This window comes from Crinia signifera, chromosome 2, assembly GCF_055691185.1.
Source record: "Crinia signifera chromosome 2, ASM5569118v1, whole genome shotgun sequence".
Classification (NCBI taxonomy): Eukaryota; Metazoa; Chordata; class Amphibia; order Anura; family Myobatrachidae; genus Crinia; species Crinia signifera.
In genome coordinates this window covers 355,389,758-355,409,841 of record NC_139218.1, presented here as the reverse complement: position 1 = coordinate 355,409,841, position 20,084 = coordinate 355,389,758, and the positions used below count along the sequence as shown (strand labels likewise).

Sequence of the window (20,084 nt, the reverse complement as noted above, 5' to 3'; positions counted from 1 at the left end):
TGCCCCATCAGTCAGTGGTGCTCTGCTAATACCACTCACACTTTCATGCTCAGTTGGCAATAGATGTGGTGTCATTGAAGCCAATGGGTTTCTTTCTCATACCTGTTTAACATTATAGTAAATGCAGGATTTGTAGCTCCTAAACTAAAAGGTGTTGGCCTTCAAAGGCCTGCTACGTTTCAGTGTCCATGTCGACCTTTTTGACTGTTGACCTTGCCCATGTTGACTTTTGACTTTTCTGCATGTCGACCTAACTGCTGGAGACCTAATGATCCATACCCATCTGCAGAACATTCTGGGGTATATTTAATGCTTTTGACAGGGAGCAATGCTGACTGCTCCCTGTCGCAGGTCAGTATTCAACTGCCCCCCCCCCCCCCCCCCTGCACACGCCATTTCTGCCTCGCTTGGTTTTTACAGCAATGCAGAATTGGCTTGTACGGCCGCCTAAACAGTGAGGCTCGCGCCTAATGCAGCGGGCTCCCTGCATTAGCCGCGAACATCGCTGTTTGGGAGAATCCTCACCGTCATCCCATGGAAAAGAATTCGATGAGTGGCTGGCGCGGGGGTTAAATACTGCCCTTTTTGTTGCTGATCTATTTCTGGTGTCTTGTGCAGGTGTAACATTGCTGTAATATTCATGACGGAAATGGTGGTGGATCACAGTGTGAGAGAAGATTGGGCGATGCATCTGCCTCTACTGCTCCATGCCCTTTTCTTAGGTAAGTTCCATCTCCCAGGATTTTCTCATTACAGAGTGAAATCATATTGTTAGCTCAGAGTTTTATCAAATATCTTCTCTAAAGGGGCGTACACACGGAGCAAATTTTTGCTACTTTCTAAGCAATCTGACTAGATTGCTTAGAAAGTAAGCACAGATCTCTCTGTGTGTATGCTCCGAGAGATTAAATATCTCTTGCTTACTAAGTCAGTGCATGCAGTCACAATCTAGTCAGATTGCTTAGCAAATGACTGCAAATCTCTCTGTGTGTACAGAATGAGAGATACTGATCACAATCTCTCATTCTGAACAACTACCCGGCCTTTTTTTGCTTAAGCAAAATTGCTTAGCAAAATTGCTTGGCAAAATAGCTTAGCACAAATCTCTGCGTGTGTATGTGCTCTCCATGGGAGATCTTGACACCAGCAAAATTGCTTAGCAAAATTGCTTAGCACAGATCTTTACGTGTGTATGCCCCTTTACACTGCAAGTTCTGCTGAATTTTGATCCATAAATCAAATGTTTTTAGCATCATCGTATAGTGAGTTCCCAGCTTAACTACAGTGTGTGCCCACTGCAAAGAAAACTGTTATTCCATGTGAGCCAGAACTACAACTCCCAGAATCCATCATCATTCAGTAGTTGATGTAACCCTTATATAGGTTTACATAAGTAATAAGGTTTTATATATATATATATATATATATATATATATATTGCATGCTATGTCTTGTTTATTGTTGTAACTGTTATATGGATATATACTTATGTATGTGGTATTGTAAACTGTATAGTTATGTTGTCTTTATATACATTAATGAGGCAATTACAGTAGTGTTCATTCTAGCACCCGCTATATTTGAAAACCCATGCAGTTCCTCTTCCCTGCCTGGGGTGTCGCTGTCTGCTGTAGAGGTTCTAGCACAGTGTGGTCTGTATATCAGCACATATGCAAAACAGACCTGTGCTAGAAACACCACAGCAGACAGCGACACCCCAGGCGGGGAAGATGAACTGCATGGGTTTTTAAATATGGCGGGTGCTAGAATGAACACTATACAGTATAACACTGTGCTTTATATAAATGTAACATTGGTGGCAGTGGAAAGTTCCAGAGCCTCTCATGCATCAGCTGTCTACCAAACAGCTGATCACGTGAAAGGCAGTTGTAGGTAGGAGTGCAGGAGATGGGAAGGATAGGAGCTGCCATAGCTGTCTGTCATGGAGAGCGCTGCTGTGTCTTTCTACACTAAAAGGTGTGAGCACTGCTGTGCCACTGAAGCTGTTGACAGGCTGAGCACTGCTGTACCTTTGAAAATACCGTAGCTGACTGGAGAGCCGCTCCGCCCGCTGAAGTGCTGCTGCTGGAAGCAGTGGGAGGAGGGAGATGGCCGCTGACATCGCTGTTTGGCTACCTGATGCTGAAGCCGCCTCCTAAGCTCCGCCTAACGCTGGCTGACCACTGTGGAAGCCGCGCTGGGGAGCAGGGGAAGCCGCTGGTGCAGTGACTGAAAGTCGCAGGAAAGAAAGGGAGCTGCTGGAGCTGATTATAAGGGAAACTGCTAGTGCCGTTGATGGAAGATACGTTTTGCCCCGCCCACCAACTCCACTAAAGCCTCTGCTGGAATATAAGAAAAGCCAGGCAGAAAGTACCTATGCGGAATAGTTATACACATATTGAGAAAGACAAAGTAAGTCTACAAGAAAGATAGCTACAGGAGTGGTGAGACAAAGCCATTGTATTGTTATACACCTATACATTTCAGGAGAGCCACTGAGAGCTGTTATACTAACTATAGGGCTGGGGAAGCGGCCACATTACATGCAGCTACAAGAAGTAGCTGTCATACTGGATAGTCAGCCAATCTTTGATGGTTTGCTACTTTGTAGCAAACGCTACTCAGACTGTTCATCTGATACATTTCAACCTTTCTGCTGGAGATAGTTTGTTCCTTTATAGTTGTTTGTTACATAAGGACAAGGACAAAGACCAGATCATTTCTGGTACAACTGTCCAGTTAATATAAAAGTGTAAAACTTTTAATATCTTTTTTTTTTTTTGTATTGCATGCACTATATATTGTATAGGATATCATATGGTGAATAGTAATGTGTAATGTTTTGAACTTTATTGTCATGATTTATGTTTATGTGTACATGTAGATTAAACATACTTACCGTGTTATAGGTGGGCTGTGTGATTCCTTAGGTTGGGCCGCTCCTCCTATATAGGATAAAAAAAAAAGAGATAAGTAGGGTTAGAACATATAGGTGACCATTATCCAATCTACCATTTAATACTTAGTACAAGTATTAGATATTATTGTTTCCCAAGTACACTGATTGGATAAAATCAACTCAACTTGGGGGGAGGCACCATTTTGTTGCCCTTCTTTGTACAGTCTCTAATTTATTTATATCCTTCTGGAGATACAGAATGGCCTCCAGAACTGAACACAGTACTCTAGATGAGGTTGTACCAATGACCTATACAGTGGCATTATTACTTCTTTCTTTCTACTGCTGATACCTCTCCCTATGCAACCAAGCATCTGACTAGCCTTCCTCATTGTAACAAAGCAATGAGGAAGGCTAGTCAGATGCTTGGTTGCATAGGGAGAGGTATCAGCAGTAGAAGGAAAGAAGTAATAATGCCACTGTATAGGTCATTGGTACAACCTCATCTAGAGTACTGTGTTCAGTTCTGGAGGCCATTCTGTATCTCCAGAAGGATATAAATAAATTAGAGACTGTACAAAGAAGGGCAACTAAAATGGTGCATGGCCTACATCACAAAACGTACCAGGAAAGACTAAAATATCTTAATATGTATACTTTAGAGCAGAGAAGGGAAAGGGGGGGCATGATAGAAACTTTCAAATATATCAAGGATTTTAACAAGGTACAGATGGGAGACATTCTTCACAGAAGAATTACTTCAGAAAGAGTAGTAGATAAGTGGAATAGCCTCCCATCAGAGGTGGTAGAGGCAAATACAGTAGTACAATTTAAACATGCTTGGGATAGGCATATTGATATCCTTACAAAAAAATAAGGATCAAATATGGTTTGAGGTAACCTGTTTGAAAAAGGGGCAGACTAGATGGGCCAAGTGGTTCTTATCTGCCGTCAAATTCTATGTTTCTATGTTTAGTGTAACCATTACATAAACAAAGAGGTGTGAGGTTACATTGACTGGAAATTAAGGGAGACCTAGTTCATCTGGGTTACTTCTGTGAGAGTTTTAAGCAATATCCAAAGATGTGAAATCAGTGTTATAATTCTTGTCCTATACATTGAGCCCAGGTTCATTAAATTGAGAGACCAGGCAGTAAGCTAATACTATAGTAAATGTTATAAAATATAAGAAACATTTAAACAGTACAAGAACAAGAAAAAGTTTGGGCAAAAGTATTTAGAAAACGTAGTAACCCGTAAGAATGGTGTCTAGGAATTGATAACAAGCACGCATTTGTCTCTTAGGTCTGGACCATTACCGACCGGAGGTATTTGTGCACAGCAGAAGACTTCTCCTCCACCTTCTCATCGCTCTGTCCTGTAACAGCAATTTCTCCGCCATTGCGTCTGTTCTCCTACATGCGCGAGAAGTGAACGAAGCCAAAACCCTGACTGTGCAATCAGCCTGCCCATCAGAATACCCTTACGCAGGTACCCGCGGTCTCTTTGGTAAATGGAGGTAGCTTTAGAGCAACATAAACCCTAAGCACAAATACTGGTGGTTCCCTATGTATGGTACACACCTGCACTAGTGGTCCAGGGCAATGTGACCCATGGGCATAGTTATCAGACACATAAATGTAGCTAATCTATAAGGGCCCAGTTGCGTAAATCATAAATGATAGAACGAATGTACAGAATGACACATTCATATGTTACAAAACACCTGCCCTGGATGATTCCCTGGAAATGCCCTGTGTGCGTGCCGAGACTGATTAAGCACATTCCTGTTTTATCTGATGCAGGAGGCTTTGACTTTCTGTGGGAGCACCAGTCGTCTCCAGTGCCGGACTCTGGCTTGAGTTCCAGCTCAACCTCCTCCAGTATCAGTCTGGGAGGAAGTAGCGGGAACATCCCACAGATCAGCCAGGAGATTGAGGATGTTGAAACGTCAGCTGAGACAGATGAAAAAGCCAACAAGCTAATTGAATTTCTGACCACCAGGTGAGTGATGTGGAAGGAGCAGACCAGTTCTAAATAAGCTGCAGATAAACACATTTTTCATAGGTCTGTTGCGATAGGAAATCATGTTTTCAGTCTTGTTATCAGAGTTTATGTAACTTTGAGGAACACTGTGTTCTGCTCATTTTTTGGAGGGTGAAATGTGGTCTGATGGTTTAGAACTGGAGTATTCAACAAACAGCCCTCCTATTGCTGTGCATATACACATGCCCAATAGAAGATCCATTTTATGATCAAGACACATACCATGACAAGATCTTTCTTGAATCTCTAAACCAATGCAGAAGAAATATGAACGTTTAGGGGCTGATTCAATTATCTGTGAATGAGGTCCCGCAAGCTCTTTCCGCGGCCACTAGCTATTTTCTATTCTATTAGAGATTCACATCTGTGAAACAGAGAAATGGCAGCTTTTCATTCACAGCTCCATATAGAGATCACAAATTGTCATTTTATTGTAAAAATGGCAGACTATAATGCAGTGCCTTTGTGTCGTCCCTTCTAATGAATGATGTGTTTAAATGGTAAAATATGGGTACTAAAGATAATTCAGGCTTTATTTAATTTAATGTTAAATGCTATGAGATGGGTTTAATGATAAAACCTGTATGTTGATTTGTTATATTGGATGTGTTAGAGGCTTTTTTTTTTTTTTGAATAAACTTTTTTTATTGTTTTCAATTTGCGTATAATCAAAAATAAACAATACAATGAGGGAATACATAGTAGCAAGAAAAAGAAACAAGGCCCAAATATCACAATTCAGTTTAGCGGATCTAGTCAACGGTTCATGGGTGTGATCTTGTATATAAACTTGAAGCAAGGAACTCAACCTTAAGCATATAGTCCCAATATTTGATCTAGACCGATCTTATAAATAACTGAAACTATAGAATAGCGTGATATGGTCCGCTCTATTCCATAAAACACGATCATATTACATATACCTTATTACAGTGGTTCCCAAACTTTCTCAGTTCAAGGCACCCTTTGGCACTCCATGATTTCTTTAAGGCACCCTTAAGCCGAAATAATTAGCAAACTCTCCATTTTTAAAGTAGTTGGGTCAAAATAATGCTATTAGTATTTTGATCAGCTAAAAAAAATACTTTTTTTCCAGGGGACCCCTAACTTTATAAAGTTGGGGTCCTAATCCGCTGTTTCTAGGTCCCAGCACATATTATGCCTTTGATCTCCTCCCATCATTACTGTGACTACAATGTCTACTGGAGGGGGGCAGAAGAAAGAGTGAGTGGAGTGAGAAATAAAGAGGGTGTTGGGAAAAGAGGGGAGCAAAAAATGAGGGCTGATCAGAGAAAGAGAAGGCTTCATGGTAAATGAGGGAAAGAGAGGTGCGAGATAGACAGGGTGTCAGATAGAGAAAGGGGGAGAAGCAAGAGAGAGGAAAGAAGTAAGAGTATGTCAGGGAGGGAGAGCGAGTGTCAGGGAGAGAAAGGGATGAGAGATGGAGTACAAGGGTGTCAGGGAGGGGGAAAGCGAGAGGGGGAAGCATAGAGATAGAGGTGGAGGGGAGAAGAGAGAGGAGAAAGATTAGAGGGAGAGAGAAAGATAGAGAGAGGTGAGAAGGAGGGGGAAAGAGAGAGGGGGGAAGCATAGGGATAGAGGTGGAGGGGAGAAGAGAGAGGAGAAAGATTAGAGGGAGAGAGAAAGATAGAGAGAGGTGAGAAGGAGGGGGAATGAGAGAGAAGGGACAGAGGGGAGAGAAAGAGAGGGGGGCAAGAGGAGAGAGAGGGTTACAGACTGGCTAAGGGGGGAGACAGAGAGTGGGTGAAAGAGAAAAAGAGTGAGAAAATGGAACAGTGAGAGGGTGAAAAAGAGAAGACGAGATGGGGTGAGGGGTGGAAGAAAAAGAGAGGGGAGTGGGTGAGAGGGGGTGAGATGACGAGGGGTGAGGTGACGAAGTGGGGTGAAGGACGTGAGTGGGTGAGGTAAAGGGGAAAGAAAAGGCAGGTCTCATTCTCACCACCATTTACCAGCACTGGCAGCCACTGGATCTTCTGCTCCCACCACCTCTGAAGGGGGCACCCGGCCTTCCCCCTGGGACACTTAGTAATGATAACAGAACGGTCAGTGCAGTCAAGGCAGCGGGTGTACTGTCACCTAGTAGTTGCATTACCTCCTCTGTACTATTTTAAAAGGCAACCCTATTCCCAGGGATAACACTTGCTCACATGTTGTGTGGCAGCCTACACGCTGCAGTGTTATTGCATCAATTGAAACTTATATACAACCAGTAACAAATATAAGTTTCAATTGATGCAATAACGCTGCAGTGTTATCCCTGGGAATAGGGTTGCCTTGTAAAATAGTACAGAGGAGGTAATGCAACTACTAGGTGACCGTGCCATCACTACAGAGAACACGGAGGCTGAAGTTAGCTTCTTATTCGGCCAGCTGGAGGTTGAATAAGAAGTTGGCCCAATAAGCTAACTCGTCGGCGAAGTGGGGAAGAATGTGCTTTGCACAGTATGCACTGCAGTGTATACCACATGCAGGGAGCACAGCAGCCAACCTACCCAGAGACACGCAGAAGTCCGGGCCAGGTATTACCTTACACTGGGGAATGGTGGCGCCGCGATGTGCCGTTGTCACCAGGCACAGATACAGAGTGGCTACCGCTGTCCTCCCGCACCGCTCCCTGCTCTGCAGAGAGGCGGGGACTTGCGGATGCGAGTGTGCGGATCAATATGAGGCTCATACTGATCCGCACACATGCACCCACAAGTCCCCGCCTCTCTGCTGATTCAGCTACAAGCACAGCCACCTGCATACACCCCCAGAGCGCCGGCTGATTTCGCACTTCGCACTGCCCTCCCCCTGTCAGACTTTGGTCATCCGGGCGCATCCCTCCGAAACACCAGCCCCGGCGCCTGCGTGACGACTCGGCTCACATGCTCACCACATAATTAAAAAATAAAAATGACATGCGGCTGCCAGCAGGCTGCCTTGTTAGGGTCATTGGCCGCGGCACCCCTATGACATCGCTGCGGCACCCTAGCGAGCCGTGGCGCACAGTTTGGGAACCACTGCCTTATTATATTATAATTCAATAAAGAAAGTGTGTGGGGGGGGGGGGGGAGTAAAATTACTCATGTCAGTAGGTCTCTCAAGGTTTCGCTTTTTCCGCCTTAGTCCGACCCGGGTCCCGGCAGGATGCCCTGAAGAAATAGGGCTGCTGGGGCTTTTTAATTTATACTGTAGATGGGAGTTGCAGTTATTTTTTCCCCAATCTTTTATTACTTGTGTAGATGCAGAACACAATTACATTTTATGTGCTAAAATACACTTGCTGGCTGTCATTTGTGAGTAAAAGTATAATTCATCCTGGTAAGACCTTCAGTCAACCACCTATGCTGTACTGTTTGTTATGGCCAATCTTAGCCTCCTCCACTGTCCTTATGGCTGCTCCTAGCCTCATCCACTGTCCTTATGGCTGCCCCTAGCTTCCTCCACTCTCCTCATGGCCACTCCTAGCCTTCTCAACTGTCTTTATGGTTTATTTTATTTATTAACAGTTTCTTATATAGCGCACACATATTCCGCAGTTCTTTTCAAAGAATATTCAAACATTCAGTCCCTGCCCCAGTGGAGCTTACAATCTATATTCCCTACCATATGTACACACAAACATTATAGGGTTAATTGTGTTAGGAGCCAATTAACTAACCAGTATATTTTTGGATTGTTGGAGGAAACCGGAGTAAACCCACGCACAGATTCTGCACAGTTAGGGCCATGGTAGGAATCGATCCCATGACCTCAGCGCTGTGAGGGCGTAATGCTAACCATTACACCATCCATGGTTGCTCCTAGCCTCCTCCATATCCTTATGGCCTCTCTTATTCTCTGATACTGTCCTTATGGCCACTCATAGCCTCCTCCACTGTCTTTATGGCCACTCCTACCCTCCTCCACTGTCCTAATAATGGCTGCCTATAGCCTTTTACACTGCCCTTATGGCTAATTATAACCTCCTACGCTGTGCTTATTCCTCCTTTATAATAGCCTCCTATACTCAGGGCCATCTCTACCTATAGGCTATATGGGAAGTTTTGTCTATTTACTCCAAGATTCTAAGGGCCCGTGTATGATAGAACCCTACCCCCCATCCGCACATCCTCTGCCAAAAGTCCTGCATGGGGAGAAGGCAGAGATGGTTAGCTGGTGCAGGGTAACACACAGCACAGAAGTTTTAGGTACAGAGGAACAGTAGGGAAAGAGAACCCGCAGCTTTTCTCTCCACCCCCCGGAGACTGCCCTAGTGCTGTAGAATAAAACAATTCTATAGAAAATTGGTGTTTTCTCCACAGAGGTGAATGGTAGCAGTGGAAATAATCTAGTTACATAGGTGACTTCCTTGTGCAAATCATGAGGGACTATCCTGGGGATGCAGTTAAGATCCCGGCGGTCGGGATCCCGGCGTTCAGAATCCCGACGCCGGAATCCCGACCGCCGAAATGCCGACACTTTCTCCCTCCTGGGGTGTCCACGACACCCCTGGAGGGAGAATAAAATAGCGTGCCGAGCGTAGCGAGGCACCGGGCCCGCTGCGTGGCGAGCGCAGCGAGCCCGCAAGGGGGGGCGATCCACGTCCCCCCCTTGTCGGCATTTCGGCTGTCGGGATTCCGGCGTCGGGATTCTGAACGCCGGGATCCCGACCGCCGGGATTCAATACTGAATCCCTATCCTGAGCCACACAATAAATGTGGTATGTTCTCAAGCAGTCTGAGAATTGTACAACCAAAAGTCAGGTTGTCTTGCCCTAGTTCCGCTTCACAAATGGATAATAGATCACAATAATAAGTATCACAGCGCGGGCAGAATGAGAGATGGTGTGTCTAAATAGACCATGATGTGGAGACAAATAGGTGAGGCTCATTCACACCGAAAATTTTTGTGTCTGGTTATATAGGTGCTTGTAACCCTCTCTTTCTACACATCATAACATGCTACGTAAGCACTGGGCAGAAGCCTGGTGAAGTGATAATGTGGCTGGTAATTTATCACCGGCCAATCAGCACCTACCTGTTGTTATTTTTTCAAACCTAGCCCATTGCTTTACAATTAGGAGCTGATTGGCCGGTGATAAAGTACCAGCCACTTCACTGAGCTTAATCTGCTCCACTGACTGGCTCTATGATGTTGCTTATATTTAGCAAATCCCAAATTCACCGAATGTGGCCTCACAAAGTCACTAGCCTAAATTACTTGTTACACATGGGAGCAAGATGGGTTTGAGAACATAGTAGTTTATAATAAACCTCTAGAAGCCTTTAAAAAGACTCAAGACTTGGCTGTGTATGCTTTAGTTTCTAGACAGAAAATACGACCCAAATGTAAAACACTTGGAGACCTGTTAAGTCCTATTAAGAGAAAAGTGCTATACAAATACTATTATTAGTATAATTCTCGTTACTGTATTAGCTCTCATAAAAGCAGTATTTTAAATACAATTGATATTTTGGATTCTTAAGTACATGATATACTGGTAAAGACTGGGGGCTTTTTTAAATGTCAACTGATATTTGTTACATCTAATAAAATGATTATATACAGTAGCAGGACACATCACTTTTGAACATTTCTTCCAGTAAGTCAGCTCCTTGGCAATAATTAATACAATGGGCTTGATACTGCCATCTGCTGCTTAATTTGTGCATTACTATATTCTGTTTTTCCTTTAAGCCCATTATAATATAGCAAAAACCTGTATTATTTTGAGCCCTGCTGTGCAATATTGTAGGACAAGTTGTACATATATACCAACTTACCAGCATAGGAACATACACTGCCGAAAAAAAAAATGTGACTTGACATTAGAATTTGAATTATTATCCATACTGATCCTCACTAGCAGACTGAGGGATCATCAGCTAATATACAGTAACAAATGCGATTCAAATATATTACAAAATCTTGCAAAATGTGTTTTCCTGTTTTCAGAGCCTTTGGTCCACTTTGGTGCCATGAAGATATCACACCCAAAAACCAGAATTCTAGGAGTGCGGATCAGCTCACCAACTTCATGCGGCACGTGGTGTCCGTGTTTAAAGATTCTAAATCGGGTAATGAGTCTTTCCTTATAAATACAGAGTGGTTCTTGCCTACAGGGACATATATGAACAAGATTGGAAAGGAAGAGTAGATATATCTTGGTTTTAGGTCTGATGCTGATCCAGTATGGAATGGCAATCATTCACACTAGACGCAACACTAAACATTGGCACAGTAGTAGACTGTTTCACAGGTCGGGAATGCAATCTTGATAGAGAAACATTTGCCAACTACTGGCCTCAAATTCCATAGGATTCTTTTTATTTATATATACAAAATATATATACACAAAATCCAATATATAGGATTCTTAAAATGATGCCATTATAAGAAATTGCACCAAAAATGCTTATGTACATGATGATATTCTTGTAAATGATAATGATTTTGTTCTACCGCAGGGTTCCACCTGGAGCAGCACCTCAGTGAGGTGGCTCTGCAGACCGCCCTTGCCAGCTCTTCCAGACATTATGCTGGCCGCTCCTTCCAGATCCTCAGAGCTCTGAGGCAGCCCCTCTCTGCCCATGCCTTGTCTGACCTTCTCTCTAGGCTGGTGGAGGTTATAGGCGAATATGGCGATGAAATTCAGGTACCACTTATTGCAGTGCTAGCGCATCCCAGAGCATTTTTACTGATAGTCCGATGCGTGATTTTGCATCACAATAATAAATACTTTATACAGGTCACCTTCAGAATCACCAGAACACTTGGGTGGGTGACACATACAAGTACTGGAAGCACAGGCTTCCACACACTTGTGGTGCTCGAGTTTATGCATATGTTATCATGGATATGCTGACTGGAAAATTTGGCCGATCATTTGTATACTAAGGATTCACCTCCACCCTTGGAAACTGGGTGGGGGTGGATGTTGGGGCATGTAGGAACGGTGGGGATCGGTAACTAATACCCCTTTTACACCAAAGACCCCAGATCCGACCCGACATTTGGAAGAAGGATCCAAGCCGGGTCGGATCTGGGATTTACACTGTGGTGCCCACCCGCAGTGTAGACGGAGGCGGCACTTGGAGATGACATCATCTCCAAGCGCCGGGACCGCGGAGATCCCTGCCGGAAACACCGATCGCTGTGCTGGGGACAGCCCAGCACCAAGGTAAGCTGCTTGGCTATCCCCAGCCCCCGTGCACCACCCCAGCCGTTGTCCGGGAGGTGAATGGATTCTGCACACAGGCATCCATTCACCTCCTCCGCTGCTGTCTGCAGAGTATAGCGGACAGCAGCGCAGGCTGTCTGTGCCCCCCCCCCGTCCAACCTGCGGATGCTGCGGTTCGCAGGTTGCACGTCCCCCATTAAAAAATATGAGCTAGTAAATGGGAGCTGGGTCGGACGACCCGGCATACCCATTTACACCACCCTCTACCCAGGTTCTAGCCGAGTTCTACCCAGGTCAGGACCTGGGTAGAAGTCCTGTGTAAAGAGACACGGCGTGTCCCATTTACACCAACTCTGACCGGCTGAATATCCAGGGTTTTGCGGCGGTGTAAATGGTGTATAAGGTATTGCAGAGCGATAGACATTATCAAGCAATGACAACTATAGGCAATACGCTTAATTTACAGTGAGTGCTGCGGTATTACATAAATTTCCCTGACTCGAGCCACTGTTTATATAGTATTATGACCATATCTGTCTATATATCTATGGGGTGTCCTCCTAGAACTAGCCTCAATACGCCACGCAGCAGGAGATGTCTGCATTATAACATGCTATTTGTTTCCCCCAGGGTTATGTTATGGAAGTTCTTCTTACACTGGAATCGGCAGTGGATAACTTATCCGACTGCTTAAAGAACAGTGATCTGCTGGCTGTCCTGTCCCGGTATGTGCTCTTATACACCACATTCATTGCATGTTTCAGTGTTTTCTTGCACATGAATCTTGAAAGTGTTTCTTTACAAAGAATGCTGATTCGTCCATTATTGCTATATAAATATACACAGAGCCAAGTGCCATACTGATGAACAGTACTGTGATCCAAGCAGTCACAATATTGGAAGTTAATATTGCAATGAATGGAACAGGGAGCACAGGGAGCAGAGCATGTTCTACTTAAGGCATTTTACTCATTTCAGATTCCTGATTCTGTCAGATGTGTCTGGATGGACATTATAGTGTGTTTTTATAATGTAGAAGGAAACCAGCGCCCCCTATAGGCTTGGCTTGGAACGCAGCTGCCAATATTGCTGCCCTCCATTTTATTCTTGGGGGTGTGGTCATTAGGTCGACCGTGTCTAGGTCAACAGGCAAAATGTCGACCACTATTGGTCGACAGTCGTTGACACAAGCAAAAGGTCGACATGAATTTTCCATGATTTTTTCCCATGAACCTTTTGACTATCGATCTAACAACGTGTACCCTTATTCTTGCTACACCGATTTGGTTTATACCCAGTGTCTACTATATTATACTCCATGACTGGAATGATACACACCTTAGTCTCAGGATTCCATATATCGCCCTAATGTCAGATTTCTTAATAGCTTGGGCGTATGTATTTCTAATATCGGACATATTATACAGCCCCAGAGTCGGGTCAGAACTGTGTGATATGTTAGATACTGGTCATATATATAGTAAGGATTGGCAAGATGTTGATCACAGCATCATATGTAATATTCCTCTGTAGTCTGCACCCATAATGCTATAATCAGAGGTGGAGTTACCCATAGTGAGTACTGTGATAGTGGGTGGCCCGGCCAGTTGCAGCCCTATTCACACAGAATCAAAAGCACACTGCTTCTTCACATTATGCCAACAGGCAAAGGGCTACTTGGTGACAGTCCAGCTTCTCCCTGCAAGAGGCCAGGCTCCTGTTACATTCTTTGATCAGTGTTCATGTCTACTTGCTTTGAGTGGGAAGACAGGGAGGCTCTATGTGCCAGCAAGTGGGGTGGGAAGACAGGGTGCTGTATGTGCCAGCAAAGGGGGGTGGGGAGATAGGGTGCTGTATCTGCCAGCAAAGGGAGGGTGGGGAGATAGGGTGCTGTATGTGCCAGCAAGTGGGGTGGGAAGACAGGGTGCTGTATGTGCCAGCAAGTGGGGTGGGAAGACAGGGTGCTGTATCTGTCAGCAAGGGGTGGGGGAGATAGGGTGCTGTGTGTGTGCCAGCAAGGGGGGATGGGGGAGATAGGGTGCTGCGATGTGTGCCAGCAAGGGGGGGTGGGGAGATAGGGTGCTGCATGTGCCAGCAAGGGGGGGTGGGGAGATAGGGTGCTGCGTGTGCCAGCAAGGGGGGGTGGGGAGATAGGGTGCTGCGTGTGCCAGCAAGGGGGGGTGGGGAGATAGGGTGCTGCGTGTGCCGGTGGGGGGGGGGTGGGGAGATAGGGTGCTGTATCTGCCAGCAAGGGGGGGGGGGATAGGGTGCTGTCTGTGGCAGCAAGGGAGGCCATACAATAGGAGACAAGGAGGCCATACAATAAACAGAAGTGTCCCTAGATATATTACATGTTACATAACCAAAGCTTTTTTTTTTAATAAATGCTTCAAATGTTCTTGACCAGATTTGATAGCAAATGCATTTCCCTGTGGCCTAATGCTTGGTAATGTGTGTCCATTAGTGTGACACATGACTAATAATGCACCAGATACGGAGTAGGCATGGGAATTAGTGATGATGAGCAGTGTGTTTCCTTAATGTAAAAGAAAGACAGATGACTGGGAATTATATCACGTAATGACATTTACTTTGTTTTGGTAAATATAGAGCGTAGCAGATAAACTGCTTCTGTTGTGCGATGGTTTGTCATAATGTCATAATGCTGCATTGCTATTAAGACTGGAGGACATACCGCATTCCTATAACAACAACACAACATACCGCATTCTCATAACAATAACACAACAATCATGATATATGTTAAATTTATAAATAAAATGAATGTTGACTTTTTACAGTATTTGTTTTTTTTATTATAATTTTTTTCAATGCCTCTGGACTGATCAGTCCTGAATATGACCGTACATGCAGACTTGTGCCATTGTGTATGTGATATAAATAACTTGTTACCATTTACAGGTCATCATCTCCCGATTTATCCTCCAATACAAAGCTAACGGCAAACAGGAAAAGCACTGGGCAGTTGAACATTAATTCCGGGGTGATTGGCGTAAATACCACCACTGCCGAGCGGAGCCGCCACCAGAGGAGTTTCTCCGTTCCTAAAAAGTTTGGTGTGGCGGATAATTCGTCAGATCCTCCACGAAGTGCCACCCTGGACAGGATCCAAGCTTGCACTCAACAGGGATTCTCCCCAAAAACCAGGAGTTCGTCCTCACTGAAGGATAACATCACAGATCCTTCTCACATAAATAATCCTACCAACCTGCTGGCCACGATATTCTGGGTTGCTGTAGCCCTAATGGAATCAGACTTTGAATTTGAATATCTAATGGCGCTGAGACTACTGAACAAACTTTTGACTCATTTGCCGCTGGACAAGTCTGAAAACAGAGAGAAGCTGGAAAAGCTGCAAGGGCAGCTGAAATGGGCCGACTTCTCTGGGCTGCAGCAGCTTCTGCTTAAAGGGTTCACATCTCTCACAACCACGGATCTGACACTTCATCTCTTCAGTGCACTTACTCCTGTTTCTCGTGTTTCCATGGTGGACTCATCACAAATCATAGGTAAATGAGTGTCTATCTTCTTCATAGTGTGATTTCTCTTATGTGGCTCCTTTACTGAAAGAGCATCAATGTCCCATCTCTCATAAAGCACCAGCTCTCTCCCTCTCATGCAGAGCACCTGTTCTCCATAGAGCACCTGTTCTCCATAGAGCACCTGTTCTCCATAGAGCACCTGTTCTCCATAGAGCACCTGTTCTCCATAGAGCACCTGTTCTCCATAGAGCACCTGTTCTCCATAGAGCACCTGTTCTCCATAGAGCACCTGTTCTCCATAGAGCACCTGTTCTCCATAGAGCACCTGTTCTCCATAGAGCACCTGTTCTCCATAGAGCACCTGTTCTCCATAGAGCACCTGTTCTCCATAGAGCACCTGTTCTCCATAGAGCACCTGTTCTCCATAGAGCACCTGTTCTCCATAGAGCACCTGTTCTCCATAGAGCACCTGTTCTCCATAGAGCACCTGTTCTCCATAGAGCACCTGTTCTCCATAGAGCACCTGTTCTCCATAGAGCACCTGTTCTCCATAGAGCACCTGTTCTCCATAGAGCACCTGTTCTCCATAGAGCACCTGTTCTCCATAGAGCACCTGTTCTCCATAGAGCACCTCTTCTCCATAGAGCACCTGTTCTCCATAGAGCACCTGTTCTCCATAGAGCACCTGTTCTCCATAGAGCACCTGTTCTCCATAGAGCACCTGTTCTCCATAGAGCACCTGTTCTCCATAGAGCACCTGTTCTCCATAGAGCACCTGTTCTCCATAGAGCACCTGTTCTCCATAGAGCACCTGTTCTCCATAGAGCACCTGTTCTCCATAGAGCACCTGTTCTCCATAGAGCACCTGTTCTCCATAGAGCACCTGTTCTCCATAGAGCACCTGTTCTCCATAGAGCACCTGTTCTCCATAGAGCACCTGTTCTGATACAGTGCACTGTTCACTGCTGTGTGGAGCGTGCTGTCTCCCTCTCTGTCTCCTCCAGAGCTGGTCCTCTACCTTTCCTTTTATTGTTCGCTATCCCTCTTCATTGCCAGGTGGAAATATCAGCCATTTTCAACATGAATAGGTCGACTTTACATTCAACCTATTCAATGTCTTTCTGTCTGTCGGAAAAGATTCCGGCAGTTGGAAACTCCATGCATTGGCGAAAACAGGCATCGATAGTTGAAAACTGCCTCATATTGCACAATCCAGCAACCTTTTTTAACAATGCAGATTCGAATATGTATTGGTGAGTCCCGGACGATTTTGGCCATGATTGAATACAGGTGGCTGATAATTCCACCAGGGAGAAAATATCGTCCGAGATTGAATACCCCTGTGTGCTCTCAGATTTCCACTTTGTGTGCTTTCCCCCTTTTATGCTCTTTTTAAGTCTCAGGTTAAAAGTAATTGATGACACTGCCATCTTTACATTCGCTTTTATGTAATTGTAAGTCATTATCCTCTCCATGTGCAGCACTTTGTAATATGATATTTATACATAAATGATAACACATTAATAACTGCCCTGTGAAAATACCCTCAGTGTAAAATGCACAATGGGGCAGATGTATCATAGCGGCGCGATAAGCGCCGCTATGATACTTCCTGCTTCGCCTCAATAGCGAGGCGAAGCAGGAAGGGACATCGACAAGATGTATTAACATCTTGTCTTCCGAAGCGGGGGAGCGTTAACACCCCCCTCCGGCGATGTCCCTTTCTGGAGATAGCGCATCAGTTAATACTGATGCGCTATCTCCTCTTCCCCGGCCGGCCGCACTGGGCATGCGCGGGATCTCGCTGTTCACGCGAGATCCCCAGCACAGCGCTGCCCCTGCTGTTTAGATAGGGCTTCGCCAGCATCAGGCTGGCGAAGCCCTAAGCCAGCTTCGTGCGGAATGGTCAGCGATGCTGACCGTTCATACATTCGGCCTGCTATCATTTTGATAGCAGCGCCGATATGGACAGGGGAGCATAGCACCCCTGTCCATTACCGCATCCCGGCTCTATCATACATGGGGAGAAGCGGTATCAGTGCACATAACGTGCACTGTTACCCTTCTCCCCCATAAGGATGGTTAATACATCTGCCCCAATGACTGGAGTAGGCTAGAGCAACGGTTCTCAAACTGTGGGTCCTGACCTTCTCAGTATGGGGTCACCACTCCATGTTGCTGACTATCAGGCTGATGACTTTTCTAATATCAGTCAGTGATTTCAAGGAGTCTGACAAATCTGTTGAATTGTCTGTTATGTTAGACTCCTCCCATTATTTTGTGCCTCCACAATGCTGCCATGTATGTGCTGTCTGCTGGCCTCACATGTGATGTGGCGGCCATTATGAAGTAACTTGCTGGGGTCCTGTCATTAATTTTATTGTCTGATGGGGTCCCAGAGCAAAATAGTTTGAGGACCCCTGGGCTAGAGTTCTCTTATGAAATTATATTCATTGTACTGTAATCTACCGTGGACTCTGTGCATGAAAAACCATTGGATTTCTTTATGTAGCCTGCAGTTAGTTGGCCTGAGAAGAGATAGTGTTCACGCAAGGCTGTTTTAGCGGGGTGCTGCACCCTGCCCAATATTTAAAGGTCAAAATGCACCCTGCCCGTTTTGCCGCGCCCTGCTAAAAGAACGTAGCCTTCCGTCCCCGCTGCGGGCTTCTGCACACCCTGCAAGAGACTTCGGCCGTCCGCTCTCATGACGTTGCCCATATTCGTGACATTGCCAGGCGGGCCCGCCCACATTTGTGCCATCGGCGGGCGGACACACCCATATTAGTGACGTCTGCAGGCCTGCCCCGCCGTGTTCAAAGTGCCCCATTTTCCTCCAGCACACTAAGGCAAGAGGGAACATTAAAAGAGGCGATGAGTTGTAGTCTGGAACAGTGGTTTCAAACTCATGGCCCTCCAGCTGTTGTGGAACTACACATCCCAGCATTCCCTGCCACAGTTTTAGCAATCCATTATATACAATCTGTGGCAGGGCATGCTGGGATGTGTAGTTCCACAACAGCTGGAGGGCCAGAGGTGGGCACAACTGGTCTAGAATAATGACAATATAGAGGAAGGCAATGTACATAACAGCCTGCATGTGTACAGGTGTCAAGCTTCTCGATAAATGTATTGCAGGCTGAAATGCAATTCTCTTAATCATTCTGCTAGACACATTGTGGCGATACTATTATACACTATATGAGCGGTGCGATAGGAATATCTAGAAATAATGTTTATGATCTATTTATATTTTGTTTTCAGGATTTCCCCTGAATATCCTGTGTTTGCTGCCTCACCTAATCCAGCATTTTGACAGTCCAAACCATTTCTGTAAGGACGTTGCGGAGAGGATTGCACAGGTGTGATTTGTCACTATCCGTCGCCTATGCCACGCCAGTGCTAGCAGCCAGTATAACACTACACATCCTCTTCACTAGGTCTGCCTCGAAGAAAAGAATCCCAAGCTGTCCAACCTGGCTCATGTTATGACCCTGTATAAAACGCACAGCTACACCAGAGACTGTTCCACATGGGTGAACGTGGTGTGCAGATACCTGCATGAAGCCTTTGCTGACATTACTCTCAATATGGTGACATACCTAGCCGAGGTAGGTACCATGCAAATAAGGAACCCTTCACTAGATAATATGCCAATACATCAGCTACATAAATTAAAGATCAAAAAAGGGAGCAGAGGGGGAAGAGAAGGCAGAAGCTGGCTCAGATGGTTTCCCTATCAGGACATACTGTAAGCCATGTTTGGGTAGACTAGGTCTGTGTCTGAGAGAACCCCATATTTATCCAGAAGTTTATAAATGTCTTCATTACCGTTTTGCAACTGAAAGTGTTCGGTAAATAAAATATCTACTCTGGTAGGTTTTGATGGTTCATGTGCAGCAAATATCTTTGGAAAGTGTTTAGAAATCACTTGAGGAGGGTGTCTGGCTATGCGGCTTTGTCAATACAGCTCACCCCCATCTGGGCTCTCCTTTGCACTAGACCATCCTGGCCAACCTAGCTCTTACCAGATGTTGTAAAACTACACATCCCAGCATGCCATGCCACAGTTTTAGCATTCCCTATTAGCAAAACAGTGGTGATGCATGCTGGGACTTGTAGTTTCACAACAGCTGGAGAACCACAGGTTGTCCGGGTGTGCACTAGACGAAAAGCCATGTTTAATGTTCCTAGCCTTTTAACGGATTCGGTATGAAATGCTGGTGGTCGGAATCCCGATGGTCGAAATACCGATGGCGTAATGCCGCCAAAATGCCAACAAGGGGGGGCCGTGGATCGCCACCCTTGTGGGCTTGCTGCGCTCGACACACAGCGGGCCCGGTGCCTCGCTGCGCTTTTTTTTTCCTCTATGGGTGTTGTGGACACCCATAGAGGGACAAAGTGCCGGCATTGTGGCGGTCAGGATTCCGGCGTCGGTATTTCGTCCGTCGGGATTTCGACCGCCTGCATATTG

The 20,084-nt window shown here is 45.3% G+C and overlaps 1 protein-coding gene across 14 annotated transcripts in view; it reads left to right on the top strand.

Moving 5' to 3' along the window:
- The window catches only part of FRY (FRY microtubule binding protein), a 367,656-nt gene that overhangs the window by 301,755 nt on the left and 45,817 nt on the right, over positions 1-20,084 (top strand). For all 14 annotated transcript variants that reach the window (XM_083169823.1, XM_083169830.1, XM_083169822.1 and 11 more), the window contains 9 exons: positions 619-722; positions 4,205-4,390; positions 4,705-4,903; positions 10,886-11,007; positions 11,398-11,585; positions 12,741-12,835; positions 15,033-15,640; positions 18,875-18,972; positions 19,051-19,221. In XM_083169823.1, the coding sequence (XP_083025949.1) occupies positions 619-722; positions 4,205-4,390; positions 4,705-4,903; positions 10,886-11,007; positions 11,398-11,585; positions 12,741-12,835; positions 15,033-15,640; positions 18,875-18,972; positions 19,051-19,221 (1,771 nt within the window). The remainder of the gene's footprint in view (positions 1-618; positions 723-4,204; positions 4,391-4,704; positions 4,904-10,885; positions 11,008-11,397; positions 11,586-12,740; positions 12,836-15,032; positions 15,641-18,874; positions 18,973-19,050; positions 19,222-20,084) is intronic.